This window comes from Branchiostoma floridae, chromosome 11, assembly GCF_000003815.2.
Source record: "Branchiostoma floridae strain S238N-H82 chromosome 11, Bfl_VNyyK, whole genome shotgun sequence".
NCBI classification, from domain to species: Eukaryota; Metazoa; Chordata; class Leptocardii; order Amphioxiformes; family Branchiostomatidae; genus Branchiostoma; species Branchiostoma floridae.
This window is the reverse complement of record NC_049989.1, coordinates 13,513,286-13,528,262: the sequence shown is the minus strand read 5'-3', so window position 1 is coordinate 13,528,262 and position 14,977 is coordinate 13,513,286. Positions and strand designations below refer to the sequence as shown.

General features: G+C 41.4%; 2 protein-coding genes and 1 long non-coding RNA gene across 7 annotated transcripts in view; 1 reads left to right on the top strand and 2 right to left on the bottom strand.

Moving 5' to 3' along the window:
* LOC118426516 (TBC1 domain family member 10B-like) overlaps positions 1–6,819 on the bottom strand; it is a 34,188-nt gene extending 27,369 nt beyond the window's left edge. For both annotated transcript variants that reach the window (XM_035835971.1, XM_035835972.1), the window contains exons 1-2: positions 6,638–6,819; positions 2,129–2,467 (exon numbers count right to left, since the gene is read on the bottom strand). In XM_035835971.1, the coding sequence (XP_035691864.1) occupies positions 2,129–2,403 (275 nt within the window). In that variant the 5' untranslated portion in view covers positions 2,404–2,467; positions 6,638–6,819. The remainder of the gene's footprint in view (positions 1–2,128; positions 2,468–6,637) is intronic.
* LOC118426514 (coiled-coil domain-containing protein 157-like) overlaps positions 1–14,977 on the top strand; it is a 1,184,186-nt gene that overhangs the window by 381,799 nt on the left and 787,410 nt on the right. The gene's annotated exons all lie outside the window — the stretch shown is intronic.
* LOC118426567 lies at positions 9,692–14,524 on the bottom strand. 3 transcript variants are annotated; one of them, XR_004832412.1, is made up of 4 exons: positions 14,199–14,524; positions 13,025–13,133; positions 10,431–10,594; positions 9,692–10,305 (listed from the first exon to the last, which is right to left on the bottom strand). It is a non-coding gene; the product is annotated as an uncharacterized LOC118426567 (long non-coding RNA). The 3 variants fall into 3 exon arrangements; XR_004832411.1 differs by having other exon boundaries at positions 10,511–10,594; positions 14,199–14,492; XR_004832410.1 differs by having other exon boundaries at positions 10,522–10,594; positions 14,199–14,476.

Genomic DNA, 14,977 nt, shown 5'->3' with positions numbered 1-14,977 from the left:
TCTTCGCATAGCCAGGCAACATCGAAGAGGTGCCCATATACATACGTATCACTATCCTGTTATAAGAGGAACTCAAACATACAATGATACATGTACAGATAAACTTGTAGATCAGGAAAACATGAACTCTTAAGCCGTCAATTGAAATCTGAAGCCTTCACAACAGAAAGAGATCTCAAGATTGTGGCACTATTCACGAGTTTGGCAAAAGCGTATATTAAAGGGAAAATTTGCACGTTTTATGATGGTCACAGTGTATCCAATGAACAAAGTGTTTCTGGAGATTCTTTGCTATTCAAAATCTATTACATGCACATGCGATTTTCGTTCTATCAAAAAATTGTTAACGAATTCCGTTGAACAGGTCCAGGTTGTTGTAATGGGCCCAAACTGACTATAGTGAATCAGTCCCCACCTAAGTATTCGGCCTGATTAAATCTCACTTATATCGGCCCACCCAAGTCCAGTATAGATAAAATCTCACATATAGCGGCCCACCCAACATCCAGTTCGCCCTACCCTTATACACTCAGGGATACCTTATCAGATCTCTTTCAGTAAGACTATTGGGGAGGACTTGGCATATCACATATACAGTTATCTATCCATGTCTTATCACTGATAGTGCACAAGTCTGAAGGGTTTATCTGACTATTTCTTCTACCAGGAAATAGGAATCGAAATGCCTTTACCAACACTCTGACTAATTATACTAGGGATTATATTTTAAGAGTCAAATTTGAGTTAAACTTTCCGTTTCAGACAGTTCACATCACATGTACATGTTAACATACAGGCAGGGACTGCAACTTAAGAAAATTTCCGAGAATTGGTGAGTCATGCAGGGGTGACTGGCTGACTGTATATGCATGCATTTTATGTACAGTATTCTTATTATGTTGTAGATAGAACTCTACATGTATATCTCAAGATGAAACTGAATTTTCTATAGAAGTTCTAACTTAATTCATTCTGACAGTTTATATGTACCAAGGAGGTTATATGTTATATAACCTCCTTGTATTTACTTACATGTATTTCATTGCTAGAAGTAGAAGTCAATGGGCATTTTTTGCATGAATGCTTTCCGAATAAAACTTCAATTAATAAAAGATATTTTCCAAAATTTTCATTCATCTCCTCAACAATGAAAGATTGTACTATAGCTAGTATACAAGGAAATGTGACCCTAGGATCAATCCGTGAGCTACAATACTTTAAAAAATCATTATGAAACATTGCCAGACATCACTACAGTAGCGAAACAATGCCGGCTGAGACTCGTGGATTACTGTAAATGCAAAACTTTCGAGGTAGTTTAATGTTCGCGGTTTTCGCAGTGGCCGCTTCACCCCGACATTTTTTCATGGCAGCAAGAGACTACAGCGCATGGTTCAGCCCCGAACTTAAAACCACTGCGAAAAGTTCTTTTTCCCGCTACCGCGAAATTAAATCCCTGCAAACTAAGATAGATTTACACTATTACAGTATGTGGCATGGAGCAGAGGACAAGCTGGAAATCTCTTGCTCTGGACCCCCGACACAAAGAGAAAGACAAGTCGACCTACCACAAATTCAGAGAAACAGAAACAAATCTAGAGAGACACGAACTTCTTTCTGTTATGATGGACAAACAGCTCTGGATATCAAACTTTACTTGCTCCACCTCGCAAGACAGGGCTCGAAATTCGTTTGGGGGATTAGGTGCACTGGTGCACCCAACCTAAAAAATTGGGTGCACCAAACAATTTTTGGGTGCACCACATGAAATGATTAAAGAATTATGTAGAAAAACCTAATCACAAACCTAACTGTTCCTCTTCTGAGCATCTAAAATTTCGATTAATCTAAATTGAACTTGAAATTCTTAAACAAGTAAGTTACTATGACAGACATTTTATTAAATTTCTAACAGTTGGATGTCAAGAATATGGTGCATAAAAGTATGTATAGGTAAACCTACGAGAATATTTGGGTGCACAGCACAGCTCAAATTTTGGGTGCACCTGGGTGCATATGCACCCAGTATTTCGAGCCCTGCAAGAGAATGACAGATGATGATGATCGGGACAATATCAGTATGTAAATTAAAATTACTTTCGTATACAACAGTTAAGCGATCACTCACCCATCCTCTGTATACTGGCTCCCACCCATGAATCCATATCTGTCCACCTTCTTCATTGGTGACCCCTCCCAGTCCTCGCCCATGGCGCCCACCATCCCTCCGTTCATCTCCGAGTCTACGTCGCTACTCCCCAGGGTGTTAGTGGAACCTTCCAGCTCCACAGTGTCCGTTATGGAGGTGCAGGTGCCGAGCGTGTCCCGCGAGACCGAGAGCTCGTGGACGGCCGGGATGGGTTTGATCCCCGTCGGGGAGCTAGTCTGGCTGTGACTCGTCATCGTATTTCGCCCTCAACTTCGCCAACATGAAAGTGATCGCTCTTCTCCAGCCTAGTCTGTGGACCTACGTGGTGAAATGGTACACATTACTACAAAGGGAAATTTCAGGCTGATATTTTCCTCAAGTTCTACGTGTTGTATTCTATTTACTATGTCATACCCACCTGAGAAAACGAATGTTTCGATGCGAAATGCGCCACAAGATTTTTTGTGCCCTTGAGGGGGCACACACCAGTTTATTTGGGGGTTCAAATGGAGGCGGCACACCCTCAAGTCTAGCGACCATCTCTTCCAGGGAATTATCCTGAAGGAAAATAACTGTATATGGGGTGAGAGGATATACCTTCAGCTACAAGACCAACTGAGTTTCGATCCTTCAACTTCTCTAATTTTGAAAAATTATAGGGAAAAAACATTATTTTCATGTCAAAAATGATGCACAAAATCGGGCATTTTCGCATTGGATAAAACAGATGAAGAAGATTTTTCCGGCAAGCACGACTGATACTGCCAGAAAGAGGAAAATCTAAAGACTAATCCAGCCAATTATAAAGAAAATTCTAGTACTACAGTTTTTTTAATCATCCACGGCGCGCGGCATTGCAACTTTGCTTGACACAGCGCTTCAGAGGTAAATCTAGGTCACGGGCCTCTTTACATTCAGGCGTAGGGATATCGCGGAAGCAACGCGCGGACCAAAACACAATTTGCACCAAAAACACACCATTTCCTACGCTTTTCAGCCATGTAACCGTTTAATGTCATTTCGCAGGAAATAATGAGAAATGTCAACTCAAACTTGGGCCCTCGGAAGCCTTTCGTCACTTTTTGGTCGCGGACTACCACGGACCCCGGTCGCGGAAGAACTGGGGTGTGCACCGTTAATATATGCAAATTATGATTAATATTGTCCATGACTTTAAAAAGTTATACTCTATAATCATGCCAAGTTTGACTTGTCTGCGACTTTTCTTTCTCGAGTAACAGGTGGTTGAAAGTTGCGGTGTCGGAAGGCTGTTTTTGCGCCTCCAGGATGGTATACCATTCAATGCGCATAATAGCAATTACGTCACAATGAGCTTGTCCTATGGAAGAGGTTTTAGGCTATCAATACGTGCTAAATAAAGAGTTATGGCCATGAAAAGGAATGACAGAGGGGTGCTCTTGTGATGGAGCACACTTTCCTCCTATTTCTGACTGGAACAAACGGTGTAAACCTCTTAGAACATATTTGAGTTCGTGACGTCACAATGCCTGCCGCTGGCCTATGTTCTGAAGTGACAACGATGCAGTTTTAAGTTCCGCGCTTTAACGGAAAGCACTTGAAGTGTTAATTTTTGGTCATATCGGGTAGAGAATAGACCTAGCTTTTCCGTCCAAGCGTTTCCGTTGGCAAGACTCCTTTTATTTCGTAGAAAAATGAAGTTAAATGTTGTACCTTTGGTAAAGATGGAGGTCTGTGCTGCACTTCTTGCGGCTATGTAGGTATAAACGGGCATCTGCTAAGATAAGGCTGTACAGTTTGGTGTCTGTCTCGGTGAGATAAAGAAGCCTTGGGATGTGTCTTCGGATTAGTGCAACTTATTTGTGTTAAGGCCGAGAACTAGCGCCACACCGAACTTGACACTTGATTCGGAAGGAAAGTGCGAAAGTGACGTCATCGGGGCCTTTTTTCATTGGAAAATGCCTGCTTCTCAATGTAGGAGCAATTGTGAAACGTTCAAATGCGATTTCAAAGTGCCCAAGAGGTACTGTAGTTTAAACAACAATGTTTCGGTAGGTTTTATGCAATCTATGCTTAGCACACACACTTCGAAGGCTATGCGACCGTGTTTGAGGGGGGGGGGGGGGCCTGGGAATGGGGCAAATCCACCCATTATATGACAGTGTAGAATCATATCAAAACCTGCGAAATCCGGCTTTTTTTCAGTCAGATACGATCGTGGCTATACACTTTCATGGGAAAAATGCAATTTGTTGGCTATTATCACTAATACTTTTTTCAGGATGGGTGCTTTTAAGGGGGCACACACCAGTTTATTTGGGGGTTCAAATGGAGGCGGCACACCCTCAAGTCTAGCGACCATCTCTTCCAGGGAATTATCCTGAAGGAAAATAACTGTATATGGGGTGAGAGGATATACCTTCAGCTACAAGACCAACTGAGTTTCGATCCTTCAACTTCTCTAATTTTGAAAAATTATAGGGAAAAAACATTATTTTCATGTCAAAAATGATGCACAAAATCGGGCATTTTCGCATTGGATAAAACAGATGAAGAAGATTTTTCCGGCAAGCACGACTGATACTGCCAGAAAGAGGAAAATCTAAAGACTAATCCAGCCAATTATAAAGAAAATTCTAGTACTACAGTTTTTTTAATCATCCACGGCGCGCGGCATTGCAACTTTGCTTGACACAGCGCTTCAGAGGTAAATCTAGGTCACGGGCCTCTTTACATTCAGGCGTAGGGATATCGCGGAAGCAACGCGCGGACCAAAACACAATTTGCACCAAAAACACACCATTTCCTACGCTTTTCAGCCATGTAACCGTTTAATGTCATTTCGCAGGAAATAATGAGAAATGTCAACTCAAACTTGGGCCCTCGGAAGCCTTTCGTCACTTTTTGGTCGCGGACTACCACGGACCCCGGTCGCGGAAGAACTGGGGTGTGCACCGTTGAATAAACTTTGCTACAACAGCAATGTTCCAACGTCCAAATCAGGTATTTGAGTTTTCGACTGCGCAGCACTGGTGTGCGCAAAGTATGTTCGAAATATTCAATAGAAGCCGTACCACACAGGCTTTGATTTTAAGTTTTATCACATGGTCCAGAACACCTGTATTGAACGTTATCGCTGCCCAGGTATGACATGAAAGTAGAATACAACACAGGTATTCCGTATCGCCCAAGGTACGGCCCGACACGCGATAGGACCAGGACTGAGGGTCATACAGAATACCTTGTGTTGTATGTTATTCGTAACATGCCAACCTAAGGAACAAGTTAATCATATAAAAAGAGCAAAAGACGTGACATGCATGTACATCGCTGTTAACAACTTCATTTGTCAATTTGAAAGCAAAAGAACCGTGATGCCTACAGTACAAGTTATTTCAAAAACAGTTGTTCGAATTTTCGGCAGAAGCACAAGCCAGCAAGTTAAAATCGTTAGAATCCAACTATGGAGTCTGGGCCGTTGGAATACCGTTATCGAACGTAAATATGACCAGGGTATAATATAAAATCAGAAAGGATGAAAATTAACCAGCCAACTACTGTATAGTTCAACAGAGGATTTACGATACTTTTTTTAAACAAATAATTTGAAATATGGAAAGAAGTCTTGAAACAGTTTTCCCACATTTTTCAAGTTGGATCACAGCATTATACAATAAACCTGTAACAATAGTGTATGCATGATAATTTCATCATAATATTCACAGCGTTACATATAATAACCATATCATGTCACTGATAGAATTCAAAACCAAGTCACAGAGGTGAATAGAAGGATATTTGGAGTCGACTAGACGAAATCTTTGATGTCCCCACTTCACCCGTAACCACACCCTTTCTGTGTCAACTTCCTTTTGCAATCTTGCGAACATTTCTTTTTTTTCCCCAAAATATTGACGACAATGGTCAGGAAATAACAGCATCAATTTTAGACTAAAGAAATCAATTTCATAATTATTCATAGTTCATAACAATAAAATTATCTGGGTAACTATAACATTTCTAGATTATATACTAAAATGTCAACATGATTTGACAACTGAAAGGTACAACTAAGGCAAGTAAACCATTACTTTCTGTCCGGGTGCTAGCAAAATAAAATATTCTGTTCGTGTCACTTTACCCATGGGTGCGTTTTTCGTCATGGGTCCTCGTTCAACACAAAAAGCTAATTTTGCAACAGATCAATTCATGCGGTTGTGATATAATTTATGAGCAACCCAAGCTCTCTCCAGTCGACAGTCTAGTTTTCAACAATGGCGTCTGGGCTAAAAGTGAAACTAAACATTCGGTAACGCCTTACTTCTAGTAATCAAAGACGTATAAACTGTTATATCTGCAAGATTACTTCCTTAGAATCCTGGCAAGCTCCTCTAAACTAGCTTCGCCTTGTCAAAATCCGGATCTGCTATACCTTCCGTCAGTACATATACATGGGGTGCGCACACGCCTACGTTTGGGGGGAAAATTCCGCCCAACTACAGATCTCACCTGTATGTCTGTGACTCCCAAAACTTCTCCATTCCAGCCGAAAGCGTTCATTTGTCACGAACTTAGCTGCATTTTGCTCTTGGCCATGCAGTTGTCAAAATTTGGGTCCACAGCATTCCATCCAGGCGGCGCTGACCTCATCATCTGGACCGGAAGTTGCGATGTACCACCGAAGCTCTTAAGGAGAAGGGGTTTGATTGGACAGACTACCCTGACGTCATCGTCTGGACCGGAAGTAATACCGAATGTCGTACGTCGAGGCGAATCTTGTTTCAAGACTGTCGTAATGGCACCTGCCGCAAGGTGACGCAAATTTACACAATACGTCCTTTGCAGCCGCTTCTCAGGAAGTCAAGTTCTACTTCTGAACTGCTCATCGAAATCAAATCGAAATCTTGTTTGATTGCCTTCCTTCTCAATCTATAATTTGTCTGAAAGATATCCATCAACCACATGCGATAACGTTAACGTTAGATGAGAGAGCCAATCACAGCATGAAAGACTCAAGGTGAAATAGTAGCTCAGTCAACTAAGCCTTTTCCTCAAGTTTCTATATTTCTCTATCCTTTTCTGTTTGCTGTTCTCCTCAATGTTTCACCACCTGTCATGTGAACCACTAGCGGCGAGTATAAACAGTCTCCCGCAGTGCTCCTGTGAATCCGGCCGACCCGGCCCCATGGCCAGCTTACAAACCCGACACTCACCACTACGCCAAAAGGTCCGGATCATTCATTCTCCTACGCAGAGGAACCACAGCCGTGTCAAAACTCCATAAGGTAATGCCGTTGGGGACCGGGCGTTAGGAGGATGGGATCATTTGGAATAGTCAGTTGTGGTACTTGAACCATTCTTTTCAATGACCTCCCATCTTTTCTGTTGCATTTCTCGCTACTTACTAGTATTTCCTGGATGGTTCCTTGCATGATTTTTAAAAAATCTATGCTGTGTCCATCACCTCATAATTAGCAGCTGTGCTGAACTTATTACAATACAGCACGCTGGCGAATAGCCCCGACTAATCTAGAGTTTTGTGTTATCATCCTTTATCCGCATGTGATACTTGAGTATATGTTGTACTGGCCCAGAATCCTACGGAAGCATATTTCATCTGTGTTCTTTTCTAAACCTGGCTTAGGAGGACATGATGAAAAACTGGAAAAAACAACAACTTTAAAGCAGGGTCGAAAATTGCAATGCAGCCTGGAGCCCGTGGAAGCGAAAAGAGACTTGAGAGAAGAGGTGGTAGCATTTCAATGTCTTGTCTTGAAAAATAAAATCTAAATCATATCAAACGTTTGCATTATAGTTGCCGATCAAGGAACAACAGAGTCCTATCTATTGGACGCAAAGTGATACAGTGGTATTTTTTTCAATCATTCTTTATTACTTTTTGCAAAACAAACAACAAAAAGGAGGCATGGCAGCTACAAATACGTTAACAAAGCACATGTAAAAACCACGAAATAAAAGCAAAAACCAGTAACAACAGTTAACCTTAGTCCTAAACCCCTTTGCCCACCCATATTCATTCAACAATATTACTATACATTTATTTACGTATGATGATATGGTGCTAAGAGAAAATAATTTATTTAAGTTTCCCCACTTCCCCCTGTGTTTATGCAGTTTGCCTTGCCGGATTGCTGTTTTTTTTCTAATTTATAAAAGTATGAAACATAGGATATGAAAGCAGACAAATTCAAAGAATGCTTACGATTTTTGAAAACAAATATTTTGCCTAAAAGGAGGATAAGATTCGACCGATACATGTATTTGTGTCGAAGCGGAACGCTGTTAAAAATATCATAACAATTAAAAAAAAACGTACACGAGAAAATATCTTTTTAACAAATCTTCGTGATATGAAAAGGATAAGATACATGATATGTTTAGGCCCCGGGGGATATATTGACCAAAAATTAAAGAAAGCAGAAATTTTGAATGGATGCTTTATGAACTAATATATCTTTTTATGTATACAGTAAGAATTGCTGAACAGTAATTAAACGAAAAATAATGTTTAAGTACAATTCGGGTTCTCACTTTTAATTGCAATTTTGTTCTCTCCAAGCAGAGGTTAGGCTCCGGCTTCTTTTTTAACGTTTTTGGCGACGCCTCAGGGGCGAGCCTAATGTTTATAGTGTGCGACCGTTTGACAGGAATTCTAGGAATTCCGCAGGCATGCGAGGAATTTTTCTACGCGAGGAATTTTTCTACGGGTATTCTCTAGGGAATTTGTTTTTGTGTGTGACCTTTAGTCTGCTTTGGGTATGGCGTATAATACGATGACGTGACCGATGTTATAAACCAGGAATTCATGTGTTAGATACTCGTTTCACTTATCAAGTCTGATATGTTTTGAATTGTTAAAAATTTATTGCTTTGTTGAGTGGGCGGCAACAAGTAGTGTAGTATTGTTTAGTTTAGGCTCTTTTTGCCCGACCGAATGACTATATAGCACATTACATTTTCTAACAAATTACCCGATATTATGCAGCAATAGGGGAGATAAGTGTTTTGGGGCATAGGGAGTACACACTGTTACAGATTGTTACGATGTTTCGCATGCTTATGAATACTATAATGAAGAGCAATATGTCCCAGCTTTTATTTCTTATATAAGCTTGTGCTTTTTACAATTTGGAATGGAATGCTTTAAGTGGATGTCGTTTGGAGCTATAGAAAGGATGATTTTGAGGCTAGAAAAATAGCTTCCGCCTTTGTCTTTTGAGCTTTGGGATGATATGCTTTCACGAGGTCAAAGCAAATGATGAAGACGAATATGCCACAGCTTTATGTCGATATCTATAAAATATGAAGTGAAGTGCTTTCAGGTAATTGTCGTTTGGAATTGAAGCTGGTGTGTTACGCCGAAGGGCGGTTATACCGGCTATATAGATACATATTAAGTAAAGCCTGATTGTGAAAACTGAAAGGTTAATAAGTGACGTCACATATTTCAAACAAGTCATGAAACCAATGGATTTCAAGTTGTTTAGATTCTGCTTTGAAGACTATGACTAGCACAGCTAGAATAAAGGAAGGACGCAGAGACAAGGTTTTCCGTACACTTGGCACGGGACACTGTTAAAGTGTTTTGACGTTACTACATAATGCTGACCCCGCTAACTTCGGTCACAGGTTGGATACAGAATAATTGTACTGAACATTTCTATGGCCGTTCTCTCCTTAACTACATCCATCTCCGGTTTGATTCGGTCCGTCGTCGCTGAGGTTAACCTTATGTGCGGTTCTTTGATTTACATGCACACTTAACTACTACTGCAATGTATACCCGGTACACTAAATGCATAGTAATGGTATAAATCACCTCAAAACCAGTCCGTGAATTCTCTAACTAGTTTTAGGTTCACTATGGTTGTAGCAGCGCGATCGATTGGCTATTCTAGATCTGCTACTGGTCTGGCACTCTCCTATCGTTGTCTTCCTCATGTCGACGGTGCTGTTCTGGGTGATGTGTGGCTCCCCTCCTTCCCGACTTTATAAGGCACACGGACGTCTATTCCGGCTCCTCCAGTGATGCATCTCGTCTCACCGACTTGCAGTGGAAGGACTCGACTGATTTTCCCTGTCGTGGTAGGAGTCCCTGTGCAAGTTGTGGCGGAACACCTCGACGTTGTCACTCGTGTCCTGTATGTATCATTAGTCTGTTGGGATCGAGAGAAAATACAGAGATCACATCGCCCGTTTCAAATACTTAACGGATACACTGATACTGAAAATAGCGGTCGCTCTTAGGAGAACAAACACACACTCATCTCAACTTGATCACCTTGGCTGATTGATATATTCCAACAAGTCTGCACTGATTACACCCCTATGTCTGCGCTTTCATCAGGCGCACTCACTCACATCACACTGACCGGTTAAGTCCTGCCATCAGCAAAGCAGTCGATGGAGCCCTGGAGACCACGGCGGTTTGATCTGACTTCTACCCTGTACATGGACAAAACATTGAAACTTTCAACTGTTTCTGACAATGGGATACAAAATAAATGAAATATTTACAAAGAAGCTGTGGTATCCATCTAATCAAGTTACAAATATTCCAGTCTGCACAATCTGCCCAAATATTAAGTCTCCAGAACCTATAAGATCGTTTTCACTTGACGTCACAGTTGCGTTCGAACGTTCGATCGGCCATGTTGGATGATAAGCTGCTCGATCTCCACACGGCTGTGTGTGCACGTGGTGGACCCGTACGAGGAAAGAAGGTTTTTATTCAGAAACGGGCTGGATGTTTGCCGTGCTAAATGCGAGTTCCATGAACACGGGACACGGACTTCTCGCCGTTTCTATCTAACAACGCTCATTGTAGGCACTTTTAGCTCTTCTAGCGGCCCGCCAACATGGGCGCCGGCGCGTAGTTTGTGCCATAATACTCTTTCAACGGGCTGAATGTTGGTTTCCTGAGGCACGAGGTATGTCAATGACGTACAGGCCATGTCGCACAAAAATGTCAGCGAGCTGTAAATGAGTATATTCCATGGATAATCAAGACACTTTTTTTTTAGAAATTGTCCGCGATTTTTAGGAGTCGGTCTATGCTCGCCTTTCACCAAAAAACTGCTCCCAAATCAGTGAAGTTCCGATGGTGATGGTCATTAAAACTGGACTGTCTCGTTCACACACTTGTGCGCACATCAAGTCAGCACGTGTTCAATTCAGTATTGACATTTTGGTTTGGGTAAAGTTTACGAGTAACGAAGTTCTTTTTCTTGACCCACAATTGTAGATGGTCGAAGATAATATTACTTTAGTCGCAAACTTTACCTAAGACAAAACATGTCAATACGGAACTTACATGTGTGAATAGGCACAATACATCCCTCATACGCATCTCAGTCGTTTTGTGTTAGTTTTAGGAGGCAGGCATTCTCTCAGTACGGCCCAGTACGCGTACCTTAAACTGACAAAAAACGATTCAGATGCGTATGATCGGTGTCTATTGTGCATACGACTTCGTATGATCATATGAAAGAAAATGTCAATACGCGTACGGACCTCGTGCGGACTTTATATACACGCTTACTCGTGTGGCTGCATCCTAAACGGACAGTCACACGAGCGAGCGTGTATATTCTCTTGGCCGAGCTCCTGTAACCTCATGCTGTCACTAGATACAGTTTGGCACCTGACTGAAAGACATGTGCCAAGCATTCTGAATTTGAATTTGCAGCAGTAACGTCAGCAGCACTGATTATGCTTATTATTGTTATGATTATGCTTAGTGTTGACAAAATACGGAAAAAAGACGGGCGCACGCGAACCTAACGACCCGCTGGGCCGCACTATCTGCTTGTCTCACGGAGTCAGGGTCGTGGAAGCGCCAAATCTTGCCCCTTGTGAGGCACGCTGGATAACAGGGCAGGTATAAAGTTTGGTGGGGGATCGGTAGCTAGTCGTCCGCCTTTATGAAAAGAGTCGATATAACTTATAACTGTTAGTCACACAGGTTAGCGGCCAACGGATGCCCGGGTATTCAACCACCGGCACCATGTTGAATTCCGTTTTTTAAGCATATGGTTCAAGAACCTATTATTGCAACTTTGTCCCGATATCTAGCCTTGGCTACGTCACTTAATGATTCGCATTTCGGAGAAAAAACAGCACACTTGAACCCGCCGCAAGCAACTTTGACAGCGCCGTTCTGTGTTCTATTCATCCAGGTTATCATCCAACATGGAGCCCACGCGTGACGGAACGGTTTTCGAACGTTCTGTGAAAACGAGACACTTTCTCCGACTTTGGGCAACAAATCACTCATAAACAAATAAACCAAAATAAATCAAAAATCAATATGAACTAACAATACGATATTACAACGGACATACAGAAGCAACATACAGGTAGACACTGACAAATATGACAGAAGATTTATCCTTCTCAGACGAAAGAAAGCCCATGGCAACCAAGTTCCCATAATCTATATATAACGTTATTAATATAAAAAAGTTTCGTCAGGGGCTAGCCCAATAGTATAGTGTCTTGCTAAAAGGAAAAGAAAAACGAATAAAACGCTGAAAAAGAGTGATGGATGTCACTCGAAACGTCCGGAAGTAAATATCCGTTTTTTATCCAGTTGTAGAGATTGAATTGTATTTGAATAGTTTAACATGGAGGTTTCTAACTGAGGCCTCCTTGTTGTCATGCTGTATGATCCTTTGAATAGATAGGGCTATTTCCATCACACAGGTTCCGTCCGCAAGTAAGTAAACAATACAATCAATCACAGATGTCAGCATCGACCGGACTCACACATTCTTCAATTTCTTGGGTGTATTTCATGTATATGGAAACTTAAAACGTGGGTATATCACCATCATAGTACAGGACGGCTACAATAAAAAATTAGACTGTACTTACGAAGCCATGACCTCTTCGAGCCGCGTTTCGTCTCCAACTGATAAGTTCGGCGGTTGTCTTTTCTGATATACATGTACATCCATATCCCTCCGCTGCTGAACTGGGTCAGCTGTATACCAACCAATAAATCACAGAAAACAATGATCGTAATCCTGACACTGGTCAAATACATATGTATATCACAATCTAGAAACAATGTTGATAGTTAGATACGAACATCTAAAAGCTTCGCGTGTTTGTACTACTTTTGACGGCGCTTGTGTCTGCATTGGTTACCCCCAGATAACCCCGCGAGGGGCAGAGTAGGGGGAGGCTTGTGTACCTCTGATCTGAGGATGTTATTAGATCTGGGCCAGTTCTACACAAACCAGATGTCATTTTGCAAGCTAAAGTCAACAGTAAACACAAGTCCTACTTGAATACTACGTAATCTAGAATCAAAATCAATGTGACTGTACACAGATGACATTAACAGTTTCAGTGAACACAATTTGAAGTCCAAGATACAAATCTATCTTTAAATTCAATTTTTATACCCTGCAATCGCATACACCCGAGTGTGGCCTGATCATACCGTAATCCCCTATGGATAAACCTATTGTTCGAATGATGTACAACTATATTTCTCTACGTCAAATCAAATTTTGAACATAAAACAACACAGAAACAGATCAAACGTCAAAATTATGGATGTTAGGAAATAAGATTCCATTCTTTTCTCCCAAGAAATTTCTGCCAAGCCCGAAGAAAAAATAAAATAAAATACACAGATCATGCATGCATGATCATGCATTCTTGGTCTTTGGACATCCCAAAAGTTGAAATGGGGCAAGTAATGGGTTTTGTTACACACCCAACAATACTGTTGAATGACTGAGTCGAGATAGATCACAAGTAACTTGTTTGTTGTTGTTTTGTTTTCGAGCAAATCACCAGGAGAGATAATCAACACACGAACAATCGCCGAGAACAAAAACTTTTGTACACGAAGTCTGCAGTAGTCCTTGAAATTATGAGGCATATTGGGGTACAAGTGCAGACGAAAATGTGTCCTAAAATTGCGGTGTATTTAACAGTAACCGGTACTACAAATCTGTTCCGAGTTCCGCCTTATTCTATACAATTACAAAAAAGCATTGTTTAGACCAACTTTACGGTACCGATTTGCACTAACCTGGGGTGGTTCCTCGTCTTCCAGATACCTTGAGGCGAAACTACTGGCCCGGCTACGTGCACCAACATTATCCTCGGGAAAAACTCTTCTTAGACTAGCGGCATTTTGTGTGTATCAGGCGGGAGAACTGGGTCAGAGTACCCCCGGACGCTTGTCTATTGTTCGCAAAACGAAGATCACGTGACTCGGAGCACGCACGCTCAAACGGGGTTCAAACATGACTCCGAGCACGCACTACTTACAGGTACATGTCAGTGCGTGCTCGCGGGACTCAAACGTAAGAATCATCATAGTATTAGATCACGTAAAAGACCCGCAAGGGTTCACCATCAAAGCAGTTTTTTTTATTAAACTGAAACAGAAACTTTCTATTTCTTGCAGAAAAGATATTAAGGTAACTAGAAAGGCCGACATTTGCTTGAGAGCAAATACAGCATATTTCAGCCATCTCCCTTCCCATGCAACAATAGACTATTTCAAAATCACCCATTTGAAAAATCACTTTTACTAATGACGGTTTAACCCAAAAATGAATCTTACAAAATTCCCCCGTTCAAGAATGGACTCCAGTGCACCCTATGTGAATTTGCGCCGCGAAGAAGCCATAGGTTTAGATTGTGGGCTCAACCAATACACAAATAAAACTATATGGAATCCACAGCTGTCATTTTGTTTTGTTTTGTGTTTGTCTCAATTACCTTAGCAAATCGTAAGTTGTGTGACTCTTGTGTGCGTCTCTATACAACGTGAGACTGTACCCTAGTTAGCTAGTATTTTCT